This window comes from Bactrocera latifrons, unplaced genomic scaffold, assembly GCF_001853355.1.
Source record: "Bactrocera latifrons isolate USDA-ARS-PBARC rearing strain unplaced genomic scaffold, ASM185335v1 scaffold_105, whole genome shotgun sequence".
Classification (NCBI taxonomy): Eukaryota; Metazoa; Arthropoda; class Insecta; order Diptera; family Tephritidae; genus Bactrocera; species Bactrocera latifrons.
The window spans coordinates 1-25,771 of record NW_017534464.1 but is presented as its reverse complement, the minus strand read 5'-3'; the positions used below and the strand labels follow the sequence as shown (position 1 = coordinate 25,771).

Sequence of the window (25,771 nt, the reverse complement as noted above, 5' to 3'; positions counted from 1 at the left end):
GAACTTTGCAAGGGTAATCAGCTAAAAGCTAACTAAAATCAAATAAGATAATTAAAATGAAATTTTAAATTTTTTTTAGATYTTAAAGAACTTTGAACAATTTTAAATAGTTCAAGGGACATATTTTAATTAACTTACTCTTCCACAGATTTACCATAAAAGTGTTAAGCGCTCATTCGCGTCCACATTCGCCGAGGAAATATTCCAATCCGTTTTAATACCTTCGGATACGGATTTCAGAAACTTTCGCGATTTCGATAAAGTACCAGGTAAGTGCAGCCAAGCATAATGAAAAAGCATTGATATATGTAAATATTATAGATTTTTTATGATTCATATAGGCATTTCCGGACATTATATTAGCTTTGAGCACGAACGTGATGCCGAAACAAAGAAGTTTCTTACGACATTCCCATCTTATTCATATATTATGGAATGGACAAGTTCTTATGAACGTTATATGTTTTAAGTAAAGTGTTACATATTTATATATATTTTTGTTTTGGTTCACATGCAGACGATATTAATAATAAAGAGTTAGTAAGAAAATTATATCAAATCACATTTAAGCATTGCCGCCCATGATTTTTTGTACTGCACGATCGAATTTTCTGTGAAAGGAATCATATTAGTAAAAATAAATATTTCAAATCGTAAATTTTACGCAAAGCATAAGCACTTACTTAGAAGCAAGAGGCTCGCCCGGCGCATAAAATGGATTGCAGACAGCATCCGTGTAAAGCATATGTAAATTTCGAAACATCTGTTGGAGCAAAGTATTGTATTAAATATTATGAGTTAAAATTTAATTGCTTTCTTTCGACTGCATATCTGCATAAATACTCACTGCTCTCACTTCATTCTCACGCAGTGCTATATTTCCTGAATCCACAACTATGACAAACTTAATTTTGGTGTTAGTCACAAAGCCATAACTGAATAAGAAAAGCAAAGGAAGAATTAGATCAACAAATTTTGTATATACATATAAATATATTTACAAAAAATCGCTTACATCTTATGTGTCTCAGTCGAGTACAGCATACCCAAGTAGAGTTCTTTGGATTCTGGCGTAGCTTTACTGATAGGCTGACATTTTTCCTCAACGACATCGAGTGCAGCATGGACCCGATACTGAAGTTCCAGTTCCTTATCCATATCAGCTGTAGTTAGGTATAAAGGGGCATTCTGAAAGTAAAGATACTTTCTTTTAATTATATTATATATTATGTTAACAACCTGGCTTTCCAGATATTTCAAGGCTCACATATTTGTGTTTACATTTCCAAACAACTTATTTTGTGATCGCTTTATTTTACAATTAGGCTTTTATAAGTTAAAAATAAAAATAAAAGACAATATGCTGAAATATATCTAATTTTAAAAAGGAAATGTAAAATATCACCTCACGATTTCTCTAATTAAGTTTCCGKTATTTTTCAAAATAGTTTTCTCGTTATTTTGTGGTTAATGTGCATTATTATATCTGGCAGTTTTCATTTTTCGAGTCTCGTCATTCACACTTTTGTTTACTATCGCAGCAAATGAGAAAAAACTTCTCTGCTATATGTCACAAAGCATAAATTTAGGGAGGATTTTAACTATACCTTACCAAAATGCGTAGTTTTTTTTTATCACAAATGCACTTCTTTGTATAAATGAAACTTACATCTTTCCCAATTATTGAAATGCACACAGCCATAGTAAATTTAATAAATCAAATGTATCATTCTTGAATTAGCACAACTACTCCACGGAACTTGATGACAATTTATAATGTAGTGCTGCCAGATAAACACATTCATACCAAGTATTTTAAAAATTGTGATATTTATTAATAATATTATATTAGATACGTTAAGATAATTGGAAAAAATACAAATTTATTCTAATTAAATAATTAGAAAAGATATTAATTAAGATATAGRTCTTTTATTTGCGAAAAGTCAAATGCAAAATTATACAATAATTTTCCGCAAAGCTGTTTGCAAATAGAATGTCAAAATGTAAAAACATATGATAATTCAAAACACAAAGGTAAATTAATCAAAACATTATACGCGACTYTACGATACTAAGCAACAAATTTTTTGCTAAATAAATAGTGGCAACTGTATAAATAACCGTTCCGATGTAATCATTAGAAATTTAATATTTCTTACATTTTCCACAGGAATTGCTGTATATAATAAACTGTTATGGCTTTGCCCCCTTTTGAACCACCTGAAGAAGAATTCCCGTTCCACAGAAATGGATTTTATGAACCTCCTTTTCAGCCCTGTTATGTGCTCTTCTTCAACACCACAAATCGTCATATCAAATTATTTTGGTTCGACAACAAGGAGACTAAATATCATACCTCATTGGCGCCAGGCCACCACCTCAAAACGAATACCTTCACCCATCATCCTTGGATATTTTGTGATAGGGACAGTAACGAATTAATGAGTGTAAGTGAACACTAATCTGTGGAATTTATTCCAAATTTTTGACGGCARCAACTTAATTTGATTGTAGGTGCATAATCTACCTAGATATTGGCCAATACCATATAAAATTCGCAATCCAAATAATCCCGCACGTATGATGCCTTGTCGTAAAGAGATCAGAATACAATACCCTTTACGAACTTTACGCGAAAGTTGTCTTTGCCGAATTGTAAATACRTTGAATCCATTGCATCCAATAGCGGCGGTCAAGATAATTGATGAACGTATGTCCCTACCACATATTTTGAAAAAAGAACTAAAACGACGATTAAGACGGCCACTGGGGACCGAACCAATAAATGAGGAGTGGGAGGATAGCATAGTTGTAAAATATAATATACCAAGAAATCAATAGATTTTTGTTTGATAAACAATTTGTTTATAGTTAATATATATATATATATGTATGCATGTGTACTCTAAAGTTCCTAAAAGCATTAAGTTATTTCGCTTTTAAGATTTTATACACTATACATATGTATATGTATGTATCTTTCCAATTGATTTTCTACTGGTTCAGCTCATAACTACCGCTAATGAACGTATAAATTCTAAGGTATTTTATAAAATAAAAACAAATGTAATCATATATACAAATTTGTCAGTTTATTGGCATGAATGCAGTTGCTTATAATCCTTGTGTGAAATTTGAATTTCTGTATACTTTTAATGTATTATATATACTTTTTTCTTTCAATATAGTAAATTAATTTTATAATAGTTGCTGCTGTTATAGCAGAATTTTTGATTTCGTAATTTATTTGCATTTTCTTTTATTTATATGATTTCGTATAGAATAGCTTTAAACTTATATTAAAGTAAACAACTTGTAGATAATACACGCCACATACATTTTATGCATTAATACATATTATTCAATATATCCAAAACTWATATCTTAAATGTCGCTAGAATCCGTAAAATATATGTAAACAATTTCAGACCGAGCTGTAAGCTCGTTTTAAAGAATATTTAGACCACAGATATGAATACATAACAGATTTTGACAAAACATGTTTTTTTTAACACGTAGACATAGAAAATCTGAACACTGCCMTTGTTCTACAATGCACTTTTTTAAGTTTTTACTTTTAACAATGCAGAATTTGTTCATAACAATTTAATTTACTACGGTTCATTTCGCGCAACCGCAAGCTGAAAATGAACTGCGCAAGTTCATTCGTTTGCGAGTCTCACTTTCRCAATATCGTGTAAATAAATATCATGGTGTTTTAATTTAATTACAAATAGTTTTTTTTTAGTTGAGCGCATTTACGTTGAATGCAAACGGTTTGGCGTTTAAAAGTTGGTAATTTTTAATGGATTATTGTGAATGTAAATTTGCTACTCCTATAAAGTATTTTCTTAAATGCAGATTATTATAGGATTGAAGATAAACTAAGCAAATGTAATGTAAGCAAAAATAAAACAAAAACAAAAAAAAATTAAATCCTTAATGCAACAACAAAAATGCATCCAAAAGTGAATTTGGCGTTAGAATAACCAGCTTAKTTTTATATGCGCACAGATTTAAAAGTATAAATTTATATATGTATATTTATTTTGTTTTTGAATGCACGTTTTGTAAAGATATCGGGATTTGTTTTGCGAAATAAATAAAACAGATATCAAAAATCGTCAAACAAATGGTTAAACTGACGACACACATATGTATATGTGGATGCATGAACATAATCTCTACAAACATAAGCACTAGCTCCCAACTAGACTAAGACTCATTAAACAACTCATTTCTTGTTTCAATGTTCTGCAAAAATAAATTGCACTAATTTTCATTTTAGTTCGAAGCCAATATGCACTACATTTTTCCCATCTTTCATTGCAACATTGGAAATTTAGCAATACCTTTTTGGGCACAACGAAGCCAAATGGTGTRGATGAAATGGTGGCGAATGTAGGAGGACTCGTCTTTACTCTAAGCATATATGTTGTTGGTTTTGATGTTGGCGTTGGCGGTAATTTTTGTCGAGACTATTCACAGTTTACCATCATAGCTAAAATTTGGCTTCGTCTTATACTGGAAAGTCAAATCGGTCGACTGTTTCCAAATGAAGTGACGCACTGTACGCAAATCCATGTTAGGATCTACCACCTATTCAGAATTAATATGCAAATAAATATATGTATTTACAAACATAAAAAATAAAAATCCGATTTATACTCACAACATCGTTACACCATAACTCGATGCGATCCTCTGCAGGTACTTGTGATCCCTCTGAATTCGCATCACTTTGACTATTCTGCGAAGAATTTGAAGCGTTACCGCCACTCGGTGTTGTCTCTGCACCCAGTACTTTTTCCAAAACATGCTCGCACACTTTCCGACATTGTATAAACTCATTGGCAACTAGGCGATCCTGCAGGAAAAGAAAAGTATAATAAGTATACCACTGATTTACTTAAGAGCACAGAATAAAAAACAAGTATTCACCTTTTTGGTACGTTCAGGTTTAATCATTTGTGGGTGCGGCTGCAGGAAGAAAGGTATTTTTAAGAACTTCGGAATAGTCTTCTCAATCACAACATCTGTGACCCACTGTGGTACGGTTTCGTGCAGTAACGTACTTTCACTCTCTCCAGCTGCATCACGCACCAAAAGTCGACAAACCGTACGTCCACCTACCTCACTGTGAAACAGTTATGTACTGTTATTGAAAATATAAAATATTTTGTAAATATTTACCTAAAAATAACCGGTGTGTGCTTGGGCACTTGAAAATAACCATTTCCATGGCTATCTGGCTCTAATTCACTTTGTGGTAAGCTGTGGGGTGGTGTCCAGCTTTCTAATAATGCTTCCAGTAGTAGTTTGCCATAATTTATCTGTAAATAACAACAAATTAGAGATTTTATTGGTGTTAGCTTGACATGTTTACACACCTTAGTCTCTGATGTTGGTTCCGCACATTCTGGAAGTCCAGCCTCTATAGACACCCACGCAGCAAAGCAGTCAACTTCATCCTGGCCTAATACAATTGTTGGCATCTAATGGAAAGAGAGTAAAACTGAATTACAGTACGCTTCCTAACTTCGTTATGACTTACTCCAGTCTTTAAATCCACCGTAAACCAATTTGGAATGTAAACTTGTTTATTACGTTTTTTCAATTCTTCATCAAAATCCACTTTGCCCAAATCCTCTTTTTTCATTACACGCAGCACATCGTAAATAGCAACATTCTCTTCAGTATCCTTGGTKACTATATAACGTTTGTCGTTTAAAACGACACATTTCTTAACKGCCGCACCACCTAGTTTTTATATGAATACATTATTTATTTTATATTCACCAACATCTTCTTTAAACTCAAACCTTTGATGCATGTCAGTTCAGTATTCGACGCTATCGCCCACTGTGCGTCCATACCTCCACTAGATGTTAAAGTACATTTGTCATATAATGGTAATTTCCAACAGCGTATATCTGAATTCCACGTGGTGGCCCAAACACCTGTTTTATCAATGTTATATCCAAGACTAAGCACTGGCGCACGCTCCTCACAAACTAATACCGAATTGCTTGGGTTCCTCAATTCAGTAACTATGATATTCTTATCTCGACTGCCGGAAATCACATACTGAAAGTTTTCACTCATTAATAGCGCCCAAACACCTTCCTTGTGTACATGTAACGTCTGTATACATCGCTGTTGGCCCAAATTCCAAAGTTTGATTGTTCCATCTGAACTGCCAGAGACTACTTGACTGCCATCAGGTGAAACTACTAATGCACGTACATTTTCAGTGTGACCTCGCAGCTTCATGCTCCGTGTACAGGTACGAGGATCCCAAATACGTAATATATTTTCCGTTGAACCGCTAACAATAACCGTACCCGAAGGGTTCATAGCCAGACTATATATAGAGTCTTTAGAACCGGTGAGACTAGAGGCTATGGTGGTAATAAATAATTTATGTGAATAAAATTACATAAGTTAGTGGAATAATAGTTTGACTTACTTGTAACGGTATTGTTGCTGGCAGTCAGTGCGGTTAGGGTGTTAACGTCCCAAAGGAAAATCGCTTTGTCCAGCCCTGCACTTGCCACTTGTTCGCGATCTCTGGCATAGGCCAATGCCTGCACATAATCCCGATGTGTGCGTAGCGTTGACATGCAGAAGCCTTTATGGGCATTCCACACTTTGACGGTGGTATCACAGCTGGCGCTTATTACTATAAAACGTATAAACATAATTTAATAATTGACAAAAAAAAAAATTAACTTCGGTTGTTCTATAATACCCTTCACAAATAAAAAGGAACATGAGTTTAATAATTCAGCTTGTATGGGAGGATATCGGCGATACCGACAATTGAAGAGAAAAGAACGCCTGCAAATTTTGAGATCGATATCTTAAAAACTGAGGGACTATTTAGCATATATACTACAAACAAAAGGACGGGCAGACGGACAATTCGCTGTTCAATGTATTAAACCAAAAAAAAAAATCTCTCATATACTCACAATTTCTGCCATTACAACAGAGCACTATATCATTAACCCAATCGTTATGGTGTTCCATTGATTGTATATATTTCTCTGAAGATTCAGTTCTTGTGTTCCATACTCGAATAATAGCATCACGCCCAGCGGAATATAGTTTGCCATTATTGGGATCGAGTTGTAGCGCATTAACACCGTTTCTGTGTTGTTTTTCCTCTGCATCTCGTATTACAAACGACACCTAATTTGAAGCAATGTGAAAAAATTAGTTTACACTAAGCTTGTCCTATACTTATTAAATTCCTTTACATCCACTTTCATGTGCCGGCAGTGTATTGTATTTGCAATTACTTGGCAAACCACTTAAGTGCATTGAGGACTCACTTCATAACCTACCTGCATTTTCTTACGTCCACCTTGACAACCTTTATGCGTTAACATGTCTGTTACCACTAATCCCAAGCAATGGTAATGTTACTTTGGCAAAGCAATGCTGATGCAATTCTTTCGGTCCGATTGAATATATTGACGTTGGAAAAAATCGTTGTGCTCTTCTATTAATGGTAATAAGTGTATGCCGTGGGAAATACTAGATTTTTTTCTTATTTTGTTTTGGACAAGTTTCTGAATAAATTCTTTTTCGTCTACACTTATTTTCACACCAAAATAAAAAACAATTAAAACTTGTTAAACAAATTTTCACTAATTGTCCTTTTTGCACAGTTGTTCTCTTCAGATTTCTATACTCTTTGGGATMACTTACGCCTGTCTTGACTCTCTTTCGCTAATAAATTGTCAACATTAATGACAGCTCCACGGTGCGAATGTCAATCAAAACGTACGGCATTTGAAATCTGATAAGAAACATTGATAATGTTGTCATATGCATAGAATTTTTCTATTCCAATTTTCTGGCATGAAAAAAATTTCATAAATATATATACAAAAATAAAAATAAACATATATTTATAACATAGGCCCTTTACTGCTGTATAAAAATATTTGTTTAATCTTTTTTTTATTGGAAATAAGTAAATTTTGAAGTAACGCTACTACGCTCTGTGCAACTCTGTACAACTTTGTTGACAAATAAACCCTAAAGTGGTTTTGAGTATTTTCTTTTCAATTCAATTCTATATCTTTGGGCGATTGGTTGTTTGAAAATTGCGTCGGGCGATGTTGTGCATAAAAATAAAATAACAAAATTGAAGATAATAAATTAAATTTCAAGTTCTAATGACGTGCATTTGTGATAGCTATCCAAATAAAGCAAGTGTATATTTATGAACGTAACGCGAAACCAGAGAGAAGTGAACAAAGGCACGAAAGCGTTGTGACGACGGAAAGTTTTTTAAGTGAAGTTTTTATGYGAGGAAATTTAAATAAATTAAACAAGGAAAGACTGACAATAATTACATACAACTTCCATAGTGTTGTTAGGTGTAATAATAACATAACAAACTAGCTATTRGCGGCATAACATTGGGAATTACTCCGCAACTACTGCTTCATTGTTACAACTTTCAGGACAGCATTTTAGGAATTGTTCAAGGTAGGTAAATAAAAGTTTATATCTAATGAATTTGAAGTGGATATGTGCAGCAACTACTTCAATTGGCAATCAATAATATACRAATCATTTATGTATATTTTTGCCTAAGAACACATACACACATAAACATGCACAACGCAAACATTTTAGTGATAGCCCACTTTAAACGCCTTCTATCCTTGAGCGTCGTTGAACGGACGAAACGCACCCTTCAATCAAGAAATTTTACCATCATAGACCAGCGCATAAAGAGTCCTAAAACATGATTGTGAATGAAATAGCAGTGGGGTGTTAAGCATGCAGTCACGAACGGTGGAATGAAACTTCCGCCACTATATGCCTATATTTGCGTTTGTTCAATGCATGAAACGAAACATTTTATTATTTATACAAATGCGTAGCATATCCATTCCTCATATGATTTGTCTATGCCTACATAGTTAAAAATCTGTTCTTTCTGTGGTTTCAGTCCTTATAGTTATAATAAACATACATACACACACATGTCTATTTGCCCATATCCGTACATTGATACATATATATGTACATAGTATCACATTTGTTGATTAAATTTTTATTCTGAAAGGTAATTATATTTTATTTTATTTCTCAGGTGCTACAAAGCATATATATATTTTRTATATTGGTAGGCAATAATTTAGCATATAGGCTCGTGCAATTTAACGATATTATGAAATGGCCGTTATTTCGTTTTTCCAATTTGTACACTGAACAGAAAATATTAAGTTTGCCAAGATTTTTCTTGTATAAATACAGATATAAAATTTTATATCAATAATATTTCTATGCATTAGTATTCGAAAATTAAGGCTTAAACCATATAGCATGCACAAATTAAGTTAAATACGCACTATCATATCGTATCATATGTAAGTACATAGAAACAAGATCTGTCATTAGCAGGATTTAACTAAATGCTCCATAAAAAGCAACTGCCTTCTAAACATAATAATTTCTAACCAATATACTTTTGACAATATAATATACCGAAGCAAATCAAACGCTAACGCAACTTATTACCTTTACYTATTATTTATTACCTCGCCTACGAAGCCCATTATTTGCAAAGTCAGTAACTGAAAAGACTTGCTGTAGGTTTAACCTGCAACACGTGATTACTTCATTAACACAACCATATTTGAACCGGCAGTAATTTCCGGCTTTAATGAGGATTCTTTTACCGCTACTTTGTAATATAATTTTTCATTGCTTTTGCGATCATTACATTTAGCTTTGAGTGTCTTATTTAGTTGSCTCAAACAAATACCCCTCCTTGTGAGGAGCATACTTTTTGTTATTGCCACAGCAGCTAAATACATATTTAGGTTAAAACATACATTAGTATGCACATTCATTTCAATACATTGGCSCAGCCATAATAGTCGTTGTGTCCAAACACTTGCTTCTATTGTGCTGTCACATGCCCTCAGTAAGCCCAATGTGTCACTACCGCTCAACGGAAACAAACCCAGTATGTCCACCGTATTTGCGGCATTTGGCGCGCGTATATTATATTTGCTTTATACATACATACACATCGTCTTTATATGCACATATTTATTATATACATAATTTTCTATTTCATTTGAAGCTACAATTCATCTGCTTAAATGAATTCAAGCAAATCGATTGTTTGGGCTTGCCAACAAATGTAAGAAGTTCTTGTTGGTGTTCGAAAATTGTATGCACACATTCAAATAATACATATAATTAATCTTTATACCGTAACCTAGTGTTAGTTTAATTTATTTGCGGACTATGTTATTCCCATCCTCTTATGTCAGTTATTTTGTTGGGTTGTATAGTATGAGGTTTGTTCGTATACAATAAGTTATATGTATATGAATGATATAAAATTCAACTATSTACTATTTCGAAAAATTACCCTTTTTTGTTGTAAAATCGTTGCATTTGATCTGTGATGCCTTAAAAAATATGTAGTTTAAGTATTTGAGTCTTTATTTAATATTTGTGAAACTGTACATTTTTTATGAACTGCGTTTTTTTTTTTAATTATAGTGTTTTGCTAATACCAAACATATGTTATWGATATCATTAGGTAATTACTTCCTAAGTTATTTCCCTTACAACTTAATTTCGCGCAAAGATTTTCGTGTAACGTCTGTACTCTGTTTAAAAATTCCAAACACCATAGCTCAAACTTGTATTTGATTTGCACTGAAYATGTAAACATGCGAGTATGAACAAGTGTTCAAAGTCACGTTAAAATGTGCAGTTAAAAATATTTACTGCGCTATTTCAGCCTATCGACGAGGTGGGTGGCATCTGGCTGAGAAACAGGCTATATATATATATATATATATATGTATGCTTTACAAGCGTTTGTATTTACTTCTACAAATACATATGTAGACGGGTTCATATTCAATTCCATACTGTAACTTCATAAATTTACAGGAAGTGCAATATTCATTCAACTAAAATATGCATTTTGCAACCTGAACAACGTAAAATAAAATTTAAGTAAACCACTTTCCCAGCATGACTAAATTATTCATGTGCGAATGCAGAGGTTATGAATGAAAAAGTAGTCACCTTCATATATGTACATATGTATGTGTTGTATTTGTGCAATTTGTAGAGATTCACTCAGGTATTSGTAGCACGCCCGTCTAATTAAAGTCAATTTTATTTATTAATATGTTTCAGAAATAAGTATTAAATTTTTATTTAAAAAACGACCGAGCAGCACGGGGCTGCTTCGATTTTTTAATTTGGGATTTTTTCTCGCCCGAATCTCAAAAAGTGGTCAGGCAAATTCATTGTAGTTTAGGCATACACATACATATATGCATAAACTATAAAAATGTATGTACATGTAAACATGCGAGTCAAAAGCAATTTATTTTCAAATTTTCGCAAGACCGCAACGTATTCTATAACTTAGACAATTGATCCATATTTTTCCCTAATGAATATGTACCTATATCTAGATCTAAATGCCAATAGCACAGCTTAAATAATAAAGGAAAATAATTAACCCGTGCGCTATTGATAGAGAATAAAGTCATACATTTGTATACCATATACCCAGTAGTCAAATCTACTAAATATAAAGTACTACATAAATATCTATGCAAAGTAAGCCCAAACGAATTGAAAATAGTTAATAGTTATTTAGTAATAATTTTYAAAAGTGAAAGCTTCATAATTTCTTGCACAAACTTCTAACTGTTATAGTTGTTGTTGTAAGGGCAAAAACATGTCTGATTAATGTTGCCAATTGACATTCTTTCAACAAATGGTAATCCGAGCACCTCAGTAGACCCGACTGTTATGTGAAAAATACACCAGTRAAGGATATTATAGCKTTGATACCACCGAAGTTAACGTCTTTTTTTTAGTTGAAATCGATTGCTTTTTKAGAACATATGTATGTTGAAATAAAAATTTTTAGCTTTCATTAAGTTCTTTTAATTTTTATTGCGGCATTCTAAAAATAATAATTCCATAATTATCACAAAAAATTTTATCTTTTCTAATAAGCATTTGTAAAAGCTCCAGTTTTTATTAAAAATAGTGCCTTGAATTGAAGTCTTGCACACTTGTATTTCTACAGAATTCAAATCATATTAATATTTATCATACAAGTACACGGTCTATTTATTAATTGATAAGCTCTTTAAATATATATATRCAAATGTTGATAAGTGCCACTCAGTGTCAGCGTCCGAAGAAATAAACAAAAAAGCTTAGCAAATCAAGTTTATTCCGTGCGTTAACCGACCAGCACTGTCAGCAAATATTTTACACACAAATGGTTAWACATATACTTATGTATGTATGTATGTATATATTTATGTTTGTGCATGTGCAATAACGCCTTCTCAACTAATTCATTGCTGAAATTGTGTGCACAATATTAATCTAGTCTAATAAATAAACGCTGCACGTCTGATGTTCTGTGAAAAAGTTTCTCRACAGCAAGCTTTCCACTGACTCATAAAGCATTTTTGTAAATACGTAGTAGTATTTTACTTTATCACTCGTTATCATTTTAAAATTACATACAAATTTCGTTGCTTTTCGTTTTGTTTTGTGTTTCCTCCGAGAGTCCAAACATGTTTTGTGCTGTTACAATTTGATTACTTTTGCTCTGCTGTCGTTACTCGTGCATTTCCTCCGCCTGCGTTCACACGCCTCCCAACTGATACAGTGCTACATTTAATATTCGTCGACACTTTATTGGAATGCGAGCATTTGCTCTTTGTACGAGTCACTCCACGGAGCATTATAAATATTAGTAAATATTGTCATTGTCACAGCTGGAAATGATTCATGAATAAGTTGTGGAACACAAATGCTTTCCTCACAAACAATATATGTACCTACATATGTATAATATATATTTATATGTATAAATGTATAAGATTGCCCATAAGTGTGTCTGGGTATGTGTGTCCTTAAGATATTCCTTGTGACAAAAAAGTACCCGGAAATTGTAAATAAAGCGCAAAATGTTTAATTATTCATTAATATTTATTTYATCGCGTTTAAAGTAAGCCCAACCAGACGTTATGYCAACGAGTTTTCTAATCCTCGAAACACTTTTCATAAGCACTTTTTTTGATGGGCTTCAGCGAATTTTGGTTATCTCTTCATTCGATGGAAAATGAGTTCCATGGAGCGGCCATTTAATTTGGTAAACAAGTCAAAATCACACAGAGCCAAATCTGGTGAATACGGTAGAGAATCGATGATTTCACGCAAACTCCTTAATACGGTCAAATAGACTTCCTAATTGACCGTGTGTTCCTCCGGAATAAATTCATGATGCACCAAACCAGGAATATCGAAAAAACAATGAGCATCACGTTGATTTTTGAGCGGCTTTGGCGTGACTATAATGGTTTCGACTCSTTTTTTCCCTCAATTCCGAAGATTGTTGACTTCTTTGCATGTCAAACTCATAAATCCATGTCTCATCGACAGTTACAATGTTCGCTCAACCATCAAGCTTGTCCAAAGAGACCCGTTTACAGTACTCTTTTTGAAAAAAAAAATCAGCTTTTTCGGACGAATCGAGCAAGAATGCATTTCATACCCAAAATATCCACTAAAATCATTCGATTGGACTCGTGAGAGATTTAGAGCTCTCTTGCCTTCTCTCTAACACTTGCGTAACGATTTTCAAGTACCATATTCTTCACTTCTGTAAATATTTTCATCAGTTGAAGATGTTGAAGCTCGTCCAAATGGAGACATGTCTTCCACGATCTCTCTACCGCCTATGAGGTTTTGTACGTACCACTCGTCGGCTTGTGTTTTTGATAAAACAGAATCACCGTAAGCCTTCGAAACGATTTCTTCTGTGGCGTTCCCCATTGACAGTAACATTTTCGCCAAATTCATTTTTGAAAACCTATGAACCAGTCTTTCCCTATACGCATAGAGCACACCAAACAATGACTTGAGACAATGGTGTCTCAAAAATAGCTTGTGGATTCATCACTCCAAATCTGCCAATTTTGTCTATTACCGCACCCATTCAACCAAAAGTGTGAGCTTCATCGTTGAACAATATTTTCTAATGCATATTTTGATGGATTCATTCGTGTTTTCTTCTATATTCTGTTCCACAGAAGCAATAGCGTCTACAGTCCGCACTGTACAGCGTCTCTCAGGATGCGCGTTATCCACTGGCGTTAACGTGGTTGAATTACCCACTCTGCTTGGCGATTATGTCGACCGAATATTGGACGCAGCGTGTGATGTGTTGCGCGAACCGAACCGAAGTGAAGATGTTTGCCTTGTTACTGCAAAATCAAAACAGCTCTGATACATATCTTAGCAATATTTAATTAAATTCAGTGTAACTAACTTTTTAAGGGGAACTCCACACCATTAAAGTTGGCGTGCAGTAGCAATCGCTTAGCGACAATTAAAAAAGTTCACTTACTTCACTTGCTGYTAATAACTTAGAGAAAGTTGAATTGGAAAAGTTTATCGCTGCGGTGACCATAGAAACGAATCGTTGCATCCAGTTTRTGGCACGAAAGTTGATTCTCGTACATGCTTTGAACTTGCCAGCAGTAAGAATCGCCAATTAAACAGGTGCATAGGTGTCTTTGGCTGGTATATAGAATCATACCTGCATACAGGGTGGTTTATATATGAGTTCTGCTAAAACTTTTAAAAAATATTTTAGCAATTGTCAAATGTTTCGTGAGAGAAAGGTTCGGAAGAACACGCTTTTGAAYTTGCATTCATAAATCRAGGAAGGTCGATTGAGTTCCCAGAATTTTATCCYACTTATTCCTCTTCTTTACTGGCGTAGGTACCGCTTATGCGGTTATGGCCGAGTCCACCTGGTCTTCCCAACGAAGTGGCGGTATTTTGCTTTCTCTGCTTCCCCCGGCGGGTATTGCGTCGAATACTTTATGAGCTGGAGTGTTTTCGTCCATTCGAACGACCAAATCTAGCCAGYGCAGCCGCGGACTTTTAATTYGCTGAACTATGTCAATGCCGTCGTATATCTCATACAGCTCWTCGTTCCATCGAATGCAATATTCGTCGTGGCCAACGCGCAAAGAACGTAACCTCCCTGCCTCTGCACCATATAGCAGGACGGGAATAATAAGTGGTCTTATAGAATTTGGTTTTTGTTCGTCGAGAGAGCATTTTACTTCTCAATTGCCTGCTCGGTCCGAGGTAGCACATGTTGGCTAGAGATATCCTGCGTTGGTGTTAATASTGGTTCCAARATAGACGAAATTATATATAGGTTGTCAAAAAAGACTTGCGGTATTTTTATTGAATTTTCAATTGTTCATAAAATTTTCGACGACAGKCCTTCCRGAGCGTGGCGCATCTTCGACCACCTATGCACCAGAACGAAAACGTTGAAACCATCGTTGTGCGGTGGAAATGGAAACTGTATCGGGTCCATAAACTGCACAAATTTTATTGGCGGCTTGAGATGCATTTTTGCCTTTATCGTAGTAGTACTGTAAAATATGCCGTATTTTCTCTTTATTTTKCTCCATGTTTGCGACGCTATAACTCACGAAGGACTTAAAAGAAACGACAATCAATCAAACACATGTTAGCGCGTGGAATGAGCTTTCCACAAAGGTATAGCATGCCCCGATGCGACGAATAAARCTAGAACTACGCGCTCTCAGCGCCAACTAGCGAAAATACCGCAAGACTTTTTTGACARCCTAATATATGACTTCGAAGTCACGACAATTAACAGTGATGTGGGAGCCAAGTCGCGAGTGCGACGACTRTTTTTTGATGACAGGAGACATTTCGTCTTGCCCTCGTTCCCTACCATACCCATCTGTTTCGTTTCCTTATYCATTCTGGGTTCGATAGTTCGAATTATTTTCTCCAGCAAGAGATTGGAGAGGTCCTTCCCGATTCTGACGGAACTTAAACATAAATGCCAAGATTTACACTAAATTTGCACTTGGAGTATGTATTGGTTTCTTGAGAGTCCAATTCAACTTTTAAAGTTTTTTTGGTGGATTTTGAATCGTTATTTCTTACTGCTAAGAGCAGCCTCTGTCAAAATTATGTGAAAATAAAAACAAAATTTTATGGACCACGTTTTATGTAACACCAAAAAGTCATCTTTCACAGGTTTTTTGTTCAGATATACTATATCGTCAGATGAAATGCAAAATAACGTAACAACATTTTCGGAAATTTACAGTGGCAYGAATGAAACACGAACATGAGTGAAACAAAATTTTAATATTGGTTAAAACTGGTTTATATCTGAACTTGAAAATGTTGAACATATGTAATATTATGTATGTAATTTGAAGTAGTGAAGCGTAATCAATAAGACACTCAATTTCGAATTTTTTTTGATGATACGTTATTTTGCATTTCAGGTGACGATATATAGCTTTGTGGATAAAAAATTTGCATTTTTTAGAATGTCTGTAATAAATTAGCACCACATTTTACAGCTATTTCACTTCTCCACATTCAATCTGTGCTTATTCTTTAGTTCTTGTGTATTATTTTTAATTATTCAATCAAGAAAGTAAACACATTAGGCAGACTTATGCAAATAGTTTTCGCATAACTYCTTACCTGAGAAGCACTGACCCCTGGCAAACTAGTCGAACAACTTGTCWTAGCTAAAGCCGATTTCCGCTTGTCTACGAAATATCGTACTGCGGCATTCATTATGAAATCTCGCACATACTTGTCGCTGTCAACTCWGACTACTGTCTAACATTAAAACAAAAACAAAAGCAATAAAACAACAAACTGCGTCTTTCTGAACTGTGGCTCCTCCAGCAGCTGGAGACTTCTGCAGCCCGCCATAATTAAGCAACATACATACATACAATTTAAAGAGACACATGTAAGTGCTTAAACCGGCTGAGCGAGAGTAGAACACCAAAAGAAAAGAAAAAAGGAAACAGATGTTTCCCAAGCAGGTTGTGCTGTGTTTGCGCATGTGCGCAGGGATATTTGTAGTTTGGTATTTAACTGAAATATGTTTGTATATAGAACGCGCGCCTGCAACATATTGCAACTCCAAATAAACATATTTTATTCGAAGCAGGTCAACTTCCACTGATGAACTGCTGAATGAATTGTACTTTTTTTGTTTTTGTTGGTGGATGCAAATAATATATGTATACGATTGTGAATTTTATGTTTTGGAATTGGAGAGCAAAAGCAAATATTAATCAGCGAAAATCACTTCATTGATTTTTTTTTTAATCAATTAAGTTCAATGARGCATTGCTGCTGGATTGAACTACARTTTTTTGGCCGMGATGAATATTTTAAGTCACTGTAAACAAGACAWATAACGCGCRWATGTAAAAACRTTCTAAGAACAAYATGCCACAATTGACGTTAAAGTTGTGAGTTGCCCGATAACTAAACTAGGGTTGYCGCCAAATTACGAATAATAAAAGTYAACCGGYATATGTTTGGCTGTAAGAGCACCTGTCATCACGGCATAGATATGTATGGCTGTAGGTAGAATTGAACATCAGCTGTTTTCATTCAAGCCAATTCTTACTCGGGTACCAATACCTAACACGTGGACGTCAATAAGTCCCGCGACTGACGCATAGATGGCGCTGCCAACAAAAGTTCCGTATGATTTTTCAAAGTACCAACCTTCAAAAGATACCTGTGAAAATTTCATATCATTCTGATGTTTGGATCACGTGTYACAGTGATTTAAGTGACGCTTGTCTTGATATTCTCAAAACAATGGATTCGAAACAGTTTCATGTGTTGATTTATCATTGCTTTTTGATGAAGAAAAACACAGKGCAAGCTCAGCAATGGCTTGAAAACTGCTACGGGAAATCTACTCCATCAAAAACAACCATTTGTCGGTGGTATGCTGACTTTAAACGTGGTCGTACAGACACTGAAGATGCTGAACAATCTGGCCGGCCAAAATGATTCTGAGCGCTSTTTGAAGCTGTTTCACCGGATCAAACCGGATTTTTTACGTCGGTATGTGACAATGGATGAAACCTGGATCCATCACTACACTCCGGAGTCAAAGCGGTCGTCAGGCGAGTGGACTGCAGTCGGTGAGAAGCGTCCAAAGCGGCCAAAAACGYAAATGTGGGCTGGTAAGGTTATGGCCTCAGTATTTTGGGATGCTCGTGGAGTTTTGCTCATCGAGTACCTTGAAAAAGGTAAGACYATTAATAGCGAACGTTACAGTGGCCAATTGATGCGTTTGAAGTATGAAATCGCTGAGAAACGGCTCCATATGAAAAAGAAGAAAGTGCTCTTCCACCAAGACAATGCGCCGTGTCATAAGTCCCTCGCTACAATGGCGAAATTGCATGAATTCGGCTTCGAATTGCTTCCGCGCCCACCATATTCACTGGATCTGGCCCCCAGCGACTATTACCTGTTTGCATACCTCAAAAAAAAACAGCCACATTTCACTCATTTATCAATAGTTTGAATACAAACACTTATTATATATATACCTAAAAATAGATTAATTTCAAGCCAATACAGGCATTCTAACATTTCGGTCAATTTTTTATACACTTGTTATAAGGCTCGGCTGGGATACCTCCAATACCTACAGCGAATTTTGGTTTTTCGGTTTCGTTTTCGGCTTCTTTTTGGAGCACCGTTCGCTAGATTGCTTAGTACAACAGCTAATCGCTGTTTGGAATTTCGCTGACTTGGAATTTCTCACCCCCAGACAATAATCCCAAAAATGTTCCACAGTGTTGTTGGACACTTTCGACATCAGCAATGATGCCCTTGATGAAAGTAGGGTTCTTAGCTACATTGTCAAGCATTTCTTTTGCGAAAGAGTCAGCTCTTTGAGCGTAAGTTCATCATTAATACACTTCATATTCAAAACATTAATTAACAAAATATTTTAAGTCGATTCATAACAAAACCTGTTATATCCCCAAGATAAGATAATCTTATATCCCCAATGACAACACGACGATTTATCAAGCATTGTCATTAACAGAGATAGCGAATTGAATGAAGCAAGTTTCGATGACTCCACGCCCTCTATTCAATGCTTTGTGCCACTCAAGTACTGGTGTTTGTGTTAAGGTAAACTCCTMAACACATTTCTGCAACATTTTCAATGATTCCATAGCCGCGATTCCATTGGAAGCGCAAAACTTCAAGAAACCTCGTTATTAAATTTTTCCATTGTTGAAATCATCAGACAAACTTTTTCACGGGTTTGAGTCAAATTTGATCAGATGGCATGCGAACAATGTTCTTAATATTCCCAAAAAATTTCGAAACTCCTGAAAAACTGCAGAACAACTAAGGAATACCCTCTAAAATGGCTCCAACTTATAATTTACTATTATACTATATATGTATACATCGTTTATTGTTTACATACTATAATTTGTAATCTAACCGTAAAAGACCTAATCCCTCCATAATTTATTAATTTCCATTGAGTGAAAACTTGTTTGTATTGCTGTCATTACACATCTATACCTCGTATTACATAAGTGCTCAATCCTCTTAACTCATGGTTCCAAAACAAAAAAAAACAAGATTTGATAAGATAAAAATTTGTCGAATACTGAAACTCACAGATAAAAATGTTACTCTTTTAGTGACCGAACCAATAGTTGTTGCATTTGCCATAATAATTATTCTTTTTCATGGCTTTTAGTTTCGTTCCGGTTATAAATCATTAGCGGAAATTATTGTGCTTTAACGAAGCAAGCGCCAATTTTTCCTAATGGTCAATTATTTCGCTTGTTTATTGTATTTCAATTTTGGTTGGACGAAAATTCAATTAACCTTTGGCCTTTTTGTATTTGGTCTTATGAGCGTATACTTTATTCTATCACAGAGTAATTTTGAAATATCAAATTAATAGACATTGTATATTTATAAAATAGTTTGGTAATTTCGACTGCAGGTTATGGCAAAAAATTTTTTTTTTATTGTTAAGGCTAAAATAATGCTTTTTCACACATTTAGTTTTTTTTTTTTATCTAATGCTGGGGGTTTAATAGACTTTTGGATGTATTTAAACCCATTGTCGAAGCTCTTTTGCCACTCTGATTGAGGTATCTCCAGGTGTCGAAAAATGTTAACTTCTTAGTTTATTTTTTATGAACAACAATAAAAAGAAGTCATTCGGTGCCAGTCGATGTGTGAGAGTAATCCGCCTTCGGCCAGTATTTTTAAAATAACAGACAACCATTTGCTTGGAAGTGCGGCATGCGGCTCATCTTGAAACACCCATACAGTCGACTGATGTTTACGTTCGGACTCATACGCGTTAATCCACGATTCATCACTTACAACAATGTCATAAACTTGTTTCGAAACACCATTATCATATTTTGTTTATGGTACATTTCGACCTATCGGCACGAACGCTTTTTTGAGCGACTGACAAATTGTGAAAGATCCAACGTGAACAAATTTTTTACAGTCCAATTTTCATGCAATATTGAATGTATGCTAGTCCTAACAATGCTCTTAATTGTCTCAATCTCACGATGGGTCACATGACCATCCTGCAATATCATTTTGCGCACATAGTTTTCGGAACAGCAATACTCGTAGATTTTGATCGACCTTTCAGAAATTCGTCTTAAAGACCTCGATTGAAATGATCATACCATCAGTAAACACTGGTCCTTGATATAGCTTCATCGTTTAAAATTAAATTAAATTCATCGATGCACTATTGCTGAGTTAATTCACATCGAAAGTTGCAAAAAATAATCACGCGAAAATAGACGAGACTTAATTACATTTTTTGAAGAAAATATTCCCTGGTCAGCGTATAAAAAATGCAACGAATTTGTTTGAAAAGAGGTCATACAGAGCAGGAAGCCTGAAAGGTTAAGGACGCTACTTCAAGAGGTCTGCGTATTAATTTCACAATTTAGATAGCTTACGCTATAAAGCATTGTGTTGAAAATTTTTTCATAAATATTAGAGTATGCGAAAATTGTGTGAATCGAGGATTCCACCCGATCACCCGATCTCACAATCGAGACATTAACTTGAGATAGTTAGTGAAAACTATGGTAACTTGCATAATTACTCCCCAACGACCGTTTTCCGGATCTTACCTCCAGCTCTTATTTATCGATATTTTCAGTTATGTTGACTTTGCTGTCATTGATCGTCTGCCTCTCAATAATATAAAATCCTTTCAATAATCTGACGGAATCCAATTGATTTTTCTACACAATCCCCAACCCTTTGCTATAGATGACCACATGCTTGTTTATTTTGTCGTCCGCAGTGTGTCACTTAGTGCCGTCCTGCTCGTATCAAATGCGGTTTACGTGCACATCCAAGCGTTTGTAGCCAAATAATTCAGTTTGCCATGACACCACCGACCCATCAAAATTTTATTTGCTCAATAATATAACCTTTGCGTGAGCCTCGCAATGATTCGTGTTTGTAGTTAAATTATAGTACCATTAAATACATTTTCCTCATACGCCAGACACTGCCATGTCAAGGTAAAAGGTGCTTATGCCTTTCAACTAAATTTGTAATTTGTCGACGTGGCAAGTACACGAGTCTGCACAAATAGAATAATTGTAAGGCATAGAACTTAGACGGGCATGTGGCAAATTCAGAGCGTACCGATCACCTACACATACATGTGAGCACACAGAAGTAGTTGAGGCAGGTCCTCGTCGCTAACAGTAAACAAGAAATACTTGCACACAAATAGACACACGAACATATAGACATGCGTTAATGTATTCTTAGCACGCTATTGAGATTTAAAAATACACTTAACAATACACAGACATGTAGACATTAGAAACTTTCATATAATATGAATATGAGTTGTTCTAAAGTGATGACATACATACATAAATATACATAAAAGTATAGTTCTAGTGAAACGAAACCTCAAATTATCACCACTAACATTTTGGGATAGTGTTACTTCACGCAAGCTTTCAACTTTTTACCTGTAATTTTTTTTGTACAGCGTAGTCTTAAAGCCGACTTTCATTAAATATCGTTTGACTCATTGATACTTTTAGATCGAGCTTTAAATATAAGAGTATTATTTACTTGATGTTTATTCGGTGTTCCGGAGATTGTCCTTATTGCAGTTGTCCAGTTAGACCGCATCACATTCTCGATATGAGGACTTTATTCCAATGAAATATTACTACGAAAATCAGTAGTCTCTTTCTGTAGTGGCCTAAATTTCTTTTAAGATAAATTAAGGCTTTTTAAAAACACAGTTTTGTAACGTACATATGTATGTATGTAACATTACATTCTCTTAAGGAGCCTCTTTTAACATTAGTATGAAGTTTGGGCAATTAACTTCCGAAATAATAGAAATTCCAGTCGCATGCTAGTCTGTCAAATATAAGTTTTTAAAGAACTTATGGTCAACATAGGCGGTTCGTACTATTCGTAACACCATCCCCCATCTTCAGACCCAGCATTCATTATTGGATAATCTTCGACCGAATACACCACGTCCAGCACGCAGTGAAGAAAATATAGCTCTAGAGGCAATTCGGCGTCGTTCACAGCAACTCAAACTGACGTATCGAACGACTTGGTGTATTTTACGTCGAGATCTTAAATTAAAAGTGTATAAAATAAAGCTTGTGCAAGAACTGAGTCCGCTCGATCTTCCCACGCGACTTTGCTTTGCAGTATGAGCTTCTAGTTCTAAGAAGATCCATTCAGCAATGTTCAGCCCATTGTTGGTTCAATGAGTGTGTAACAAAGCGAAAAGCAATTTTAAGAGATTCAAGAGCGGCCAATTCATCCAGAAAAGCAACGGTGTGGTTGTGGGCCGGTGGAACCATCGGTCCATATATGTATGTATCTTCAAAAGTGATGCCGTTGAGAACCTAACCGACAATGGGGCCATTTTTGCGCCCTGATATAGYGCCCATTATATACCAGACATTGAAACTCGTTTTCCTAGCGACATTTGCTTTCAACAAAACGATGCCACTTCCCACAAATCACATCACATCAATGGAGTTATTAAAAGAACGCTTCGGCGAGCAGATAATTTCACATTTTGGGGCCGGTCGATGGGCCACTAAATCAAAATTAAGTCCTTGTATGAAACACTTTTTCATTTGAGAAATTGTCGCCATGAAATTTGGTAGGTTATGGTATAAGCCAAAGTTATAATATCCGAGCATATTGTTCGAATAGGTCGGTCAAAAATCACGATGATGCGCAACGTTTTCTTCGATTGCCGTGTTATAGTTCACTATAAATTCATTGCACACGGTAAATACTTGTCCGTGAACAGAAAATGCATAGAATTGTCATTTATTACCGTAATACTAAGCGAGAGCAATTGCTCCGCCATCGTATTTTTTAGATTTGGCTCCCTGTGACCTTTTTTAAAAAAAAAGGCACTAAACCCATTTCAGCCAAGACCTATGTATAAGGCAATAACAAATTCCTTAAATCCGGGTAATATTTGATCAGGTGGGAAATAGACTATACAATACCCGGTTTTGGCAAAACAAAGTGGCAGTCGCTAATATCGGAGACGTCCATAAACGCCACTCAAAAATCTCATAAAAATAGCAAAGCTGCCAATGTAGGTCTTCCTCAAACTTGTACGAAAATTATTTTTGAAAAGAACACGGCGGTCGCTAAAAATTTTACACCAACGAAGTGCATATAGTACAAAAGTCACGCTTCTAACTATATATGCTTTCAAGTTCGATATCCAAAGGAGTATTCCAAGTAACGAGTAAATTGAAATCAATAAAGTGAATTCTGTCTAATATTGTAAAGTTTAAACACATATTACATTATGTATATTATTGAAGAGCTATTTTTAAGACAGTAAACAAATATTTTTTTTAATAGTCAAGGTAAAAATCAATTATTTATAAATAACTTTGAACTCTGTTCATTCATTGAGAGACTCAAAGTACAGCAAAATAATTAAATTACGAAATTATAATTGTTTAGAACTTTATATAGCAAAGTACCTCAATAAAAAATTTAAGTTGTCATAAATAAACAGTTAATTTATATTTTCGCATTTTGCTTTTCATTTCTAAATAAATAAATTAACAATATATAAAAATTCCAACATTCCACTACACACTGCATCAATGAATATTTATTATAATTTTCCAAATTTTCCTAACTGCACACGTAAAAAGTCTACACTCAACCCTTAATGTACATACATATGTTTGTATATATTTCCAAATGATTGAAAATGAAAATCTCTTGCATTTTCAATTTTTCTTCTTATCCCATTTAAAAAATTGCATACAAACTAAACAAAACGACAATGATGTCAGGATTTGACAGCAAAATGGCAGCGGAAGGCTTGCGTCAATGTCTGCTGCTATGGAGCGTCGACTATTGGAATCTAGAAGGTAAACAAGCAAGCACTCAACCAATGAACCAACCAATCACCATATATCGCATATGAGTTATGGAAATAAAGCTTTTGGTTCTTTTGATTTTTCCAATTTAAATACTTAATACCGTTAGCTATGTACGTTTATGTACTTGTGTGTGAGTTATGTTTTGTGCCTTTGCACTTTTATGCCTTTTGTAATGTATTCAGTTTTTTCACATTATAATAGTTTTTTGTTTGCATAAATCAATTCTAGACCTATTGTGTTAGTGGATAGTTATTCTAGTTTACTTGCCTGACTACGTTGCAAAAACAAAAACAAACTAGAAGTAATTATTTTCTCATGCAAAGCTAAAGTAGTGCGCAGCAGACCCCTTCATTTGATTGCTGTGGACGCATGTGTTTTGTTGTTATTATGCACTTTCTTACATATAAATATTTTTAAAAATAGTATTTTAATTTTTTTTTATTTTCCAAATAGTTCTGCAATTACATATACATATGTATGTATATAAATCTATTAAAAGGCGTGTGTTGAGTTGTGCGTTTGAAAGATGCGTATTAATGGTATTTGTTATCTCAATTTATTTATAAAAATTGCAAAAAAATAACTGTATTGTAATGTTATAATTTGATTTGTATTTTTAATTTAATTTTTTTGTTATTATTTTTCATTGTTTCTTTTTTTCATTTTTCTTCAGTTATGGCTGACAGTGCTTTCAAGTCGCGTGACATTGGCTTGCGTGCCCAGAAGAAGATCCTCTCGCGCATGGCCACCAAGAATATAGCGAAAACCTTTATTGACGGCACAACAGCATCGCTTCTTGATAATTTATATCGCCTTTGTAAAATGCATGTAAGTGCGCGCTCCAATCAACTTTTTCACCAACTTCATACAAACATACACATGTATAGAATAAATAAAATTTAATAATCACAATTTGTGAGAACTTCCCATATTAAGTACTATCTTTATAATATATGTATACTCGTACTTCCTTAAAAGCTGCCTCTTTTCTTACGCCAACTTTCAATTGTATAATTGTATTTACATTTACATATTATATCTACTTCAATGCAGACGGGCAACAAAGTTAAAGCGGAGAAGCTGATAAAAAATATAATAAAAATTGTTATCAAAATTGGTGTCCTACATCGAAATAATCAATTCAGTGCCGACGAACTGAAGGATGCGGAAGTCTTTAAGCGGAAGTTTCAAGTAAGTGCAATCAAAATGTATTTGCATATAAATATACCTAAATGCAAGTAAATATTTAATAACAAGAAATAAGTAATTGTGACAAATTGTTTACTTTATACCCAGCAAATATTAAAATAGACAAGAAAAAAATAATTAAATGTGCCACAGTAATATACACGGGGACACTATTCAACTTTGATTAAAAGGCT

At 34.6% G+C, this 25,771-nt stretch overlaps 4 protein-coding genes across 6 annotated transcripts; 2 read left to right on the top strand and 2 right to left on the bottom strand.

Moving 5' to 3' along the window:
* Nucleotides 1–305: 305 nt before the first annotated feature.
* Nucleotides 306–1,760, bottom strand: LOC108969460 (trafficking protein particle complex subunit 2-like protein). Of its 2 annotated transcripts, none has more exons than XM_018934192.1 (5): nucleotides 1,670–1,760; nucleotides 1,016–1,203; nucleotides 848–935; nucleotides 684–763; nucleotides 306–611 (listed from the first exon to the last, which is right to left on the bottom strand). In XM_018934192.1, exons 1-5 carry the CDS (start codon nucleotides 1,700–1,702, stop codon nucleotides 566–568), a joined length of 435 nt encoding a protein of 144 aa, XP_018789737.1. In that variant the 5' UTR covers nucleotides 1,703–1,760; the 3' UTR covers nucleotides 306–565. The 2 variants fall into 2 exon arrangements, with proteins under 2 accessions (XP_018789737.1, XP_018789747.1); XM_018934202.1 differs by having other exon boundaries at nucleotides 1,016–1,188.
* Nucleotides 1,761–2,040: 280 nt separating this feature from the next.
* On the top strand, nucleotides 2,041–3,245 carry LOC108969677 (protein Vhl). Its single transcript, XM_018934561.1, has 3 exons — nucleotides 2,041–2,113; nucleotides 2,174–2,450; nucleotides 2,518–3,245. Exons 2-3 carry the CDS (start codon nucleotides 2,199–2,201, stop codon nucleotides 2,842–2,844), a joined length of 579 nt encoding a protein of 192 aa, XP_018790106.1. The 5' UTR covers nucleotides 2,041–2,113; nucleotides 2,174–2,198; the 3' UTR covers nucleotides 2,845–3,245.
* A 77-nt stretch (nucleotides 3,246–3,322) lies between these two features.
* Nucleotides 3,323–7,723, bottom strand: LOC108969673 (WD repeat-containing protein 48 homolog). Its single transcript, XM_018934547.1, has 10 exons — nucleotides 7,353–7,723; nucleotides 6,978–7,197; nucleotides 6,473–6,685; nucleotides 5,826–6,404; nucleotides 5,558–5,763; nucleotides 5,394–5,498; nucleotides 5,197–5,336; nucleotides 4,945–5,140; nucleotides 4,676–4,870; nucleotides 3,323–4,602 (listed from the first exon to the last, which is right to left on the bottom strand). The coding sequence occupies exons 1-10, from the start codon at nucleotides 7,395–7,397 to the stop codon at nucleotides 4,486–4,488; spliced, it is 2,016 nt and encodes a 671-aa protein (XP_018790092.1). The 5' UTR covers nucleotides 7,398–7,723; the 3' UTR covers nucleotides 3,323–4,485.
* A 289-nt stretch (nucleotides 7,724–8,012) lies between these two features.
* Nucleotides 8,013–25,580, top strand: LOC108969447 (tumor necrosis factor alpha-induced protein 8-like protein; the record flags this gene model as incomplete). Of its 2 annotated transcripts, XM_018934170.1 has the most annotated exon segments (4): nucleotides 8,013–8,508; nucleotides 24,300–24,377; nucleotides 25,063–25,217; nucleotides 25,443–25,580. In XM_018934170.1, coding segments are annotated over 3 exon segments (357 nt in total), but the record flags the coding sequence as incomplete, so codon positions are not given.
* Between the last annotated feature and the right edge of the window lie 191 nt (nucleotides 25,581–25,771).

Bases quoted from the DNA above. Each gene is read 5' to 3' on its own strand.
- LOC108969460 (XM_018934192.1), bottom strand. From the start codon at position 1,702: ATGGCTGTGTGCATTTCAATAATTGGGAAAGAT. The intron at 764-847 runs GTGAGTATTTAT...TTGCTCCAACAG, and splicing joins GTGAGAATGAAGTGAGAGCA to ATGTTTCGAAATTTACATAT. The intron at 612-683 runs GTAAGTGCTTAT...TTCCTTTCACAG, and splicing joins GGCGAGCCTCTTGCTTCTAA to AAAATTCGATCGTGCAGTAC.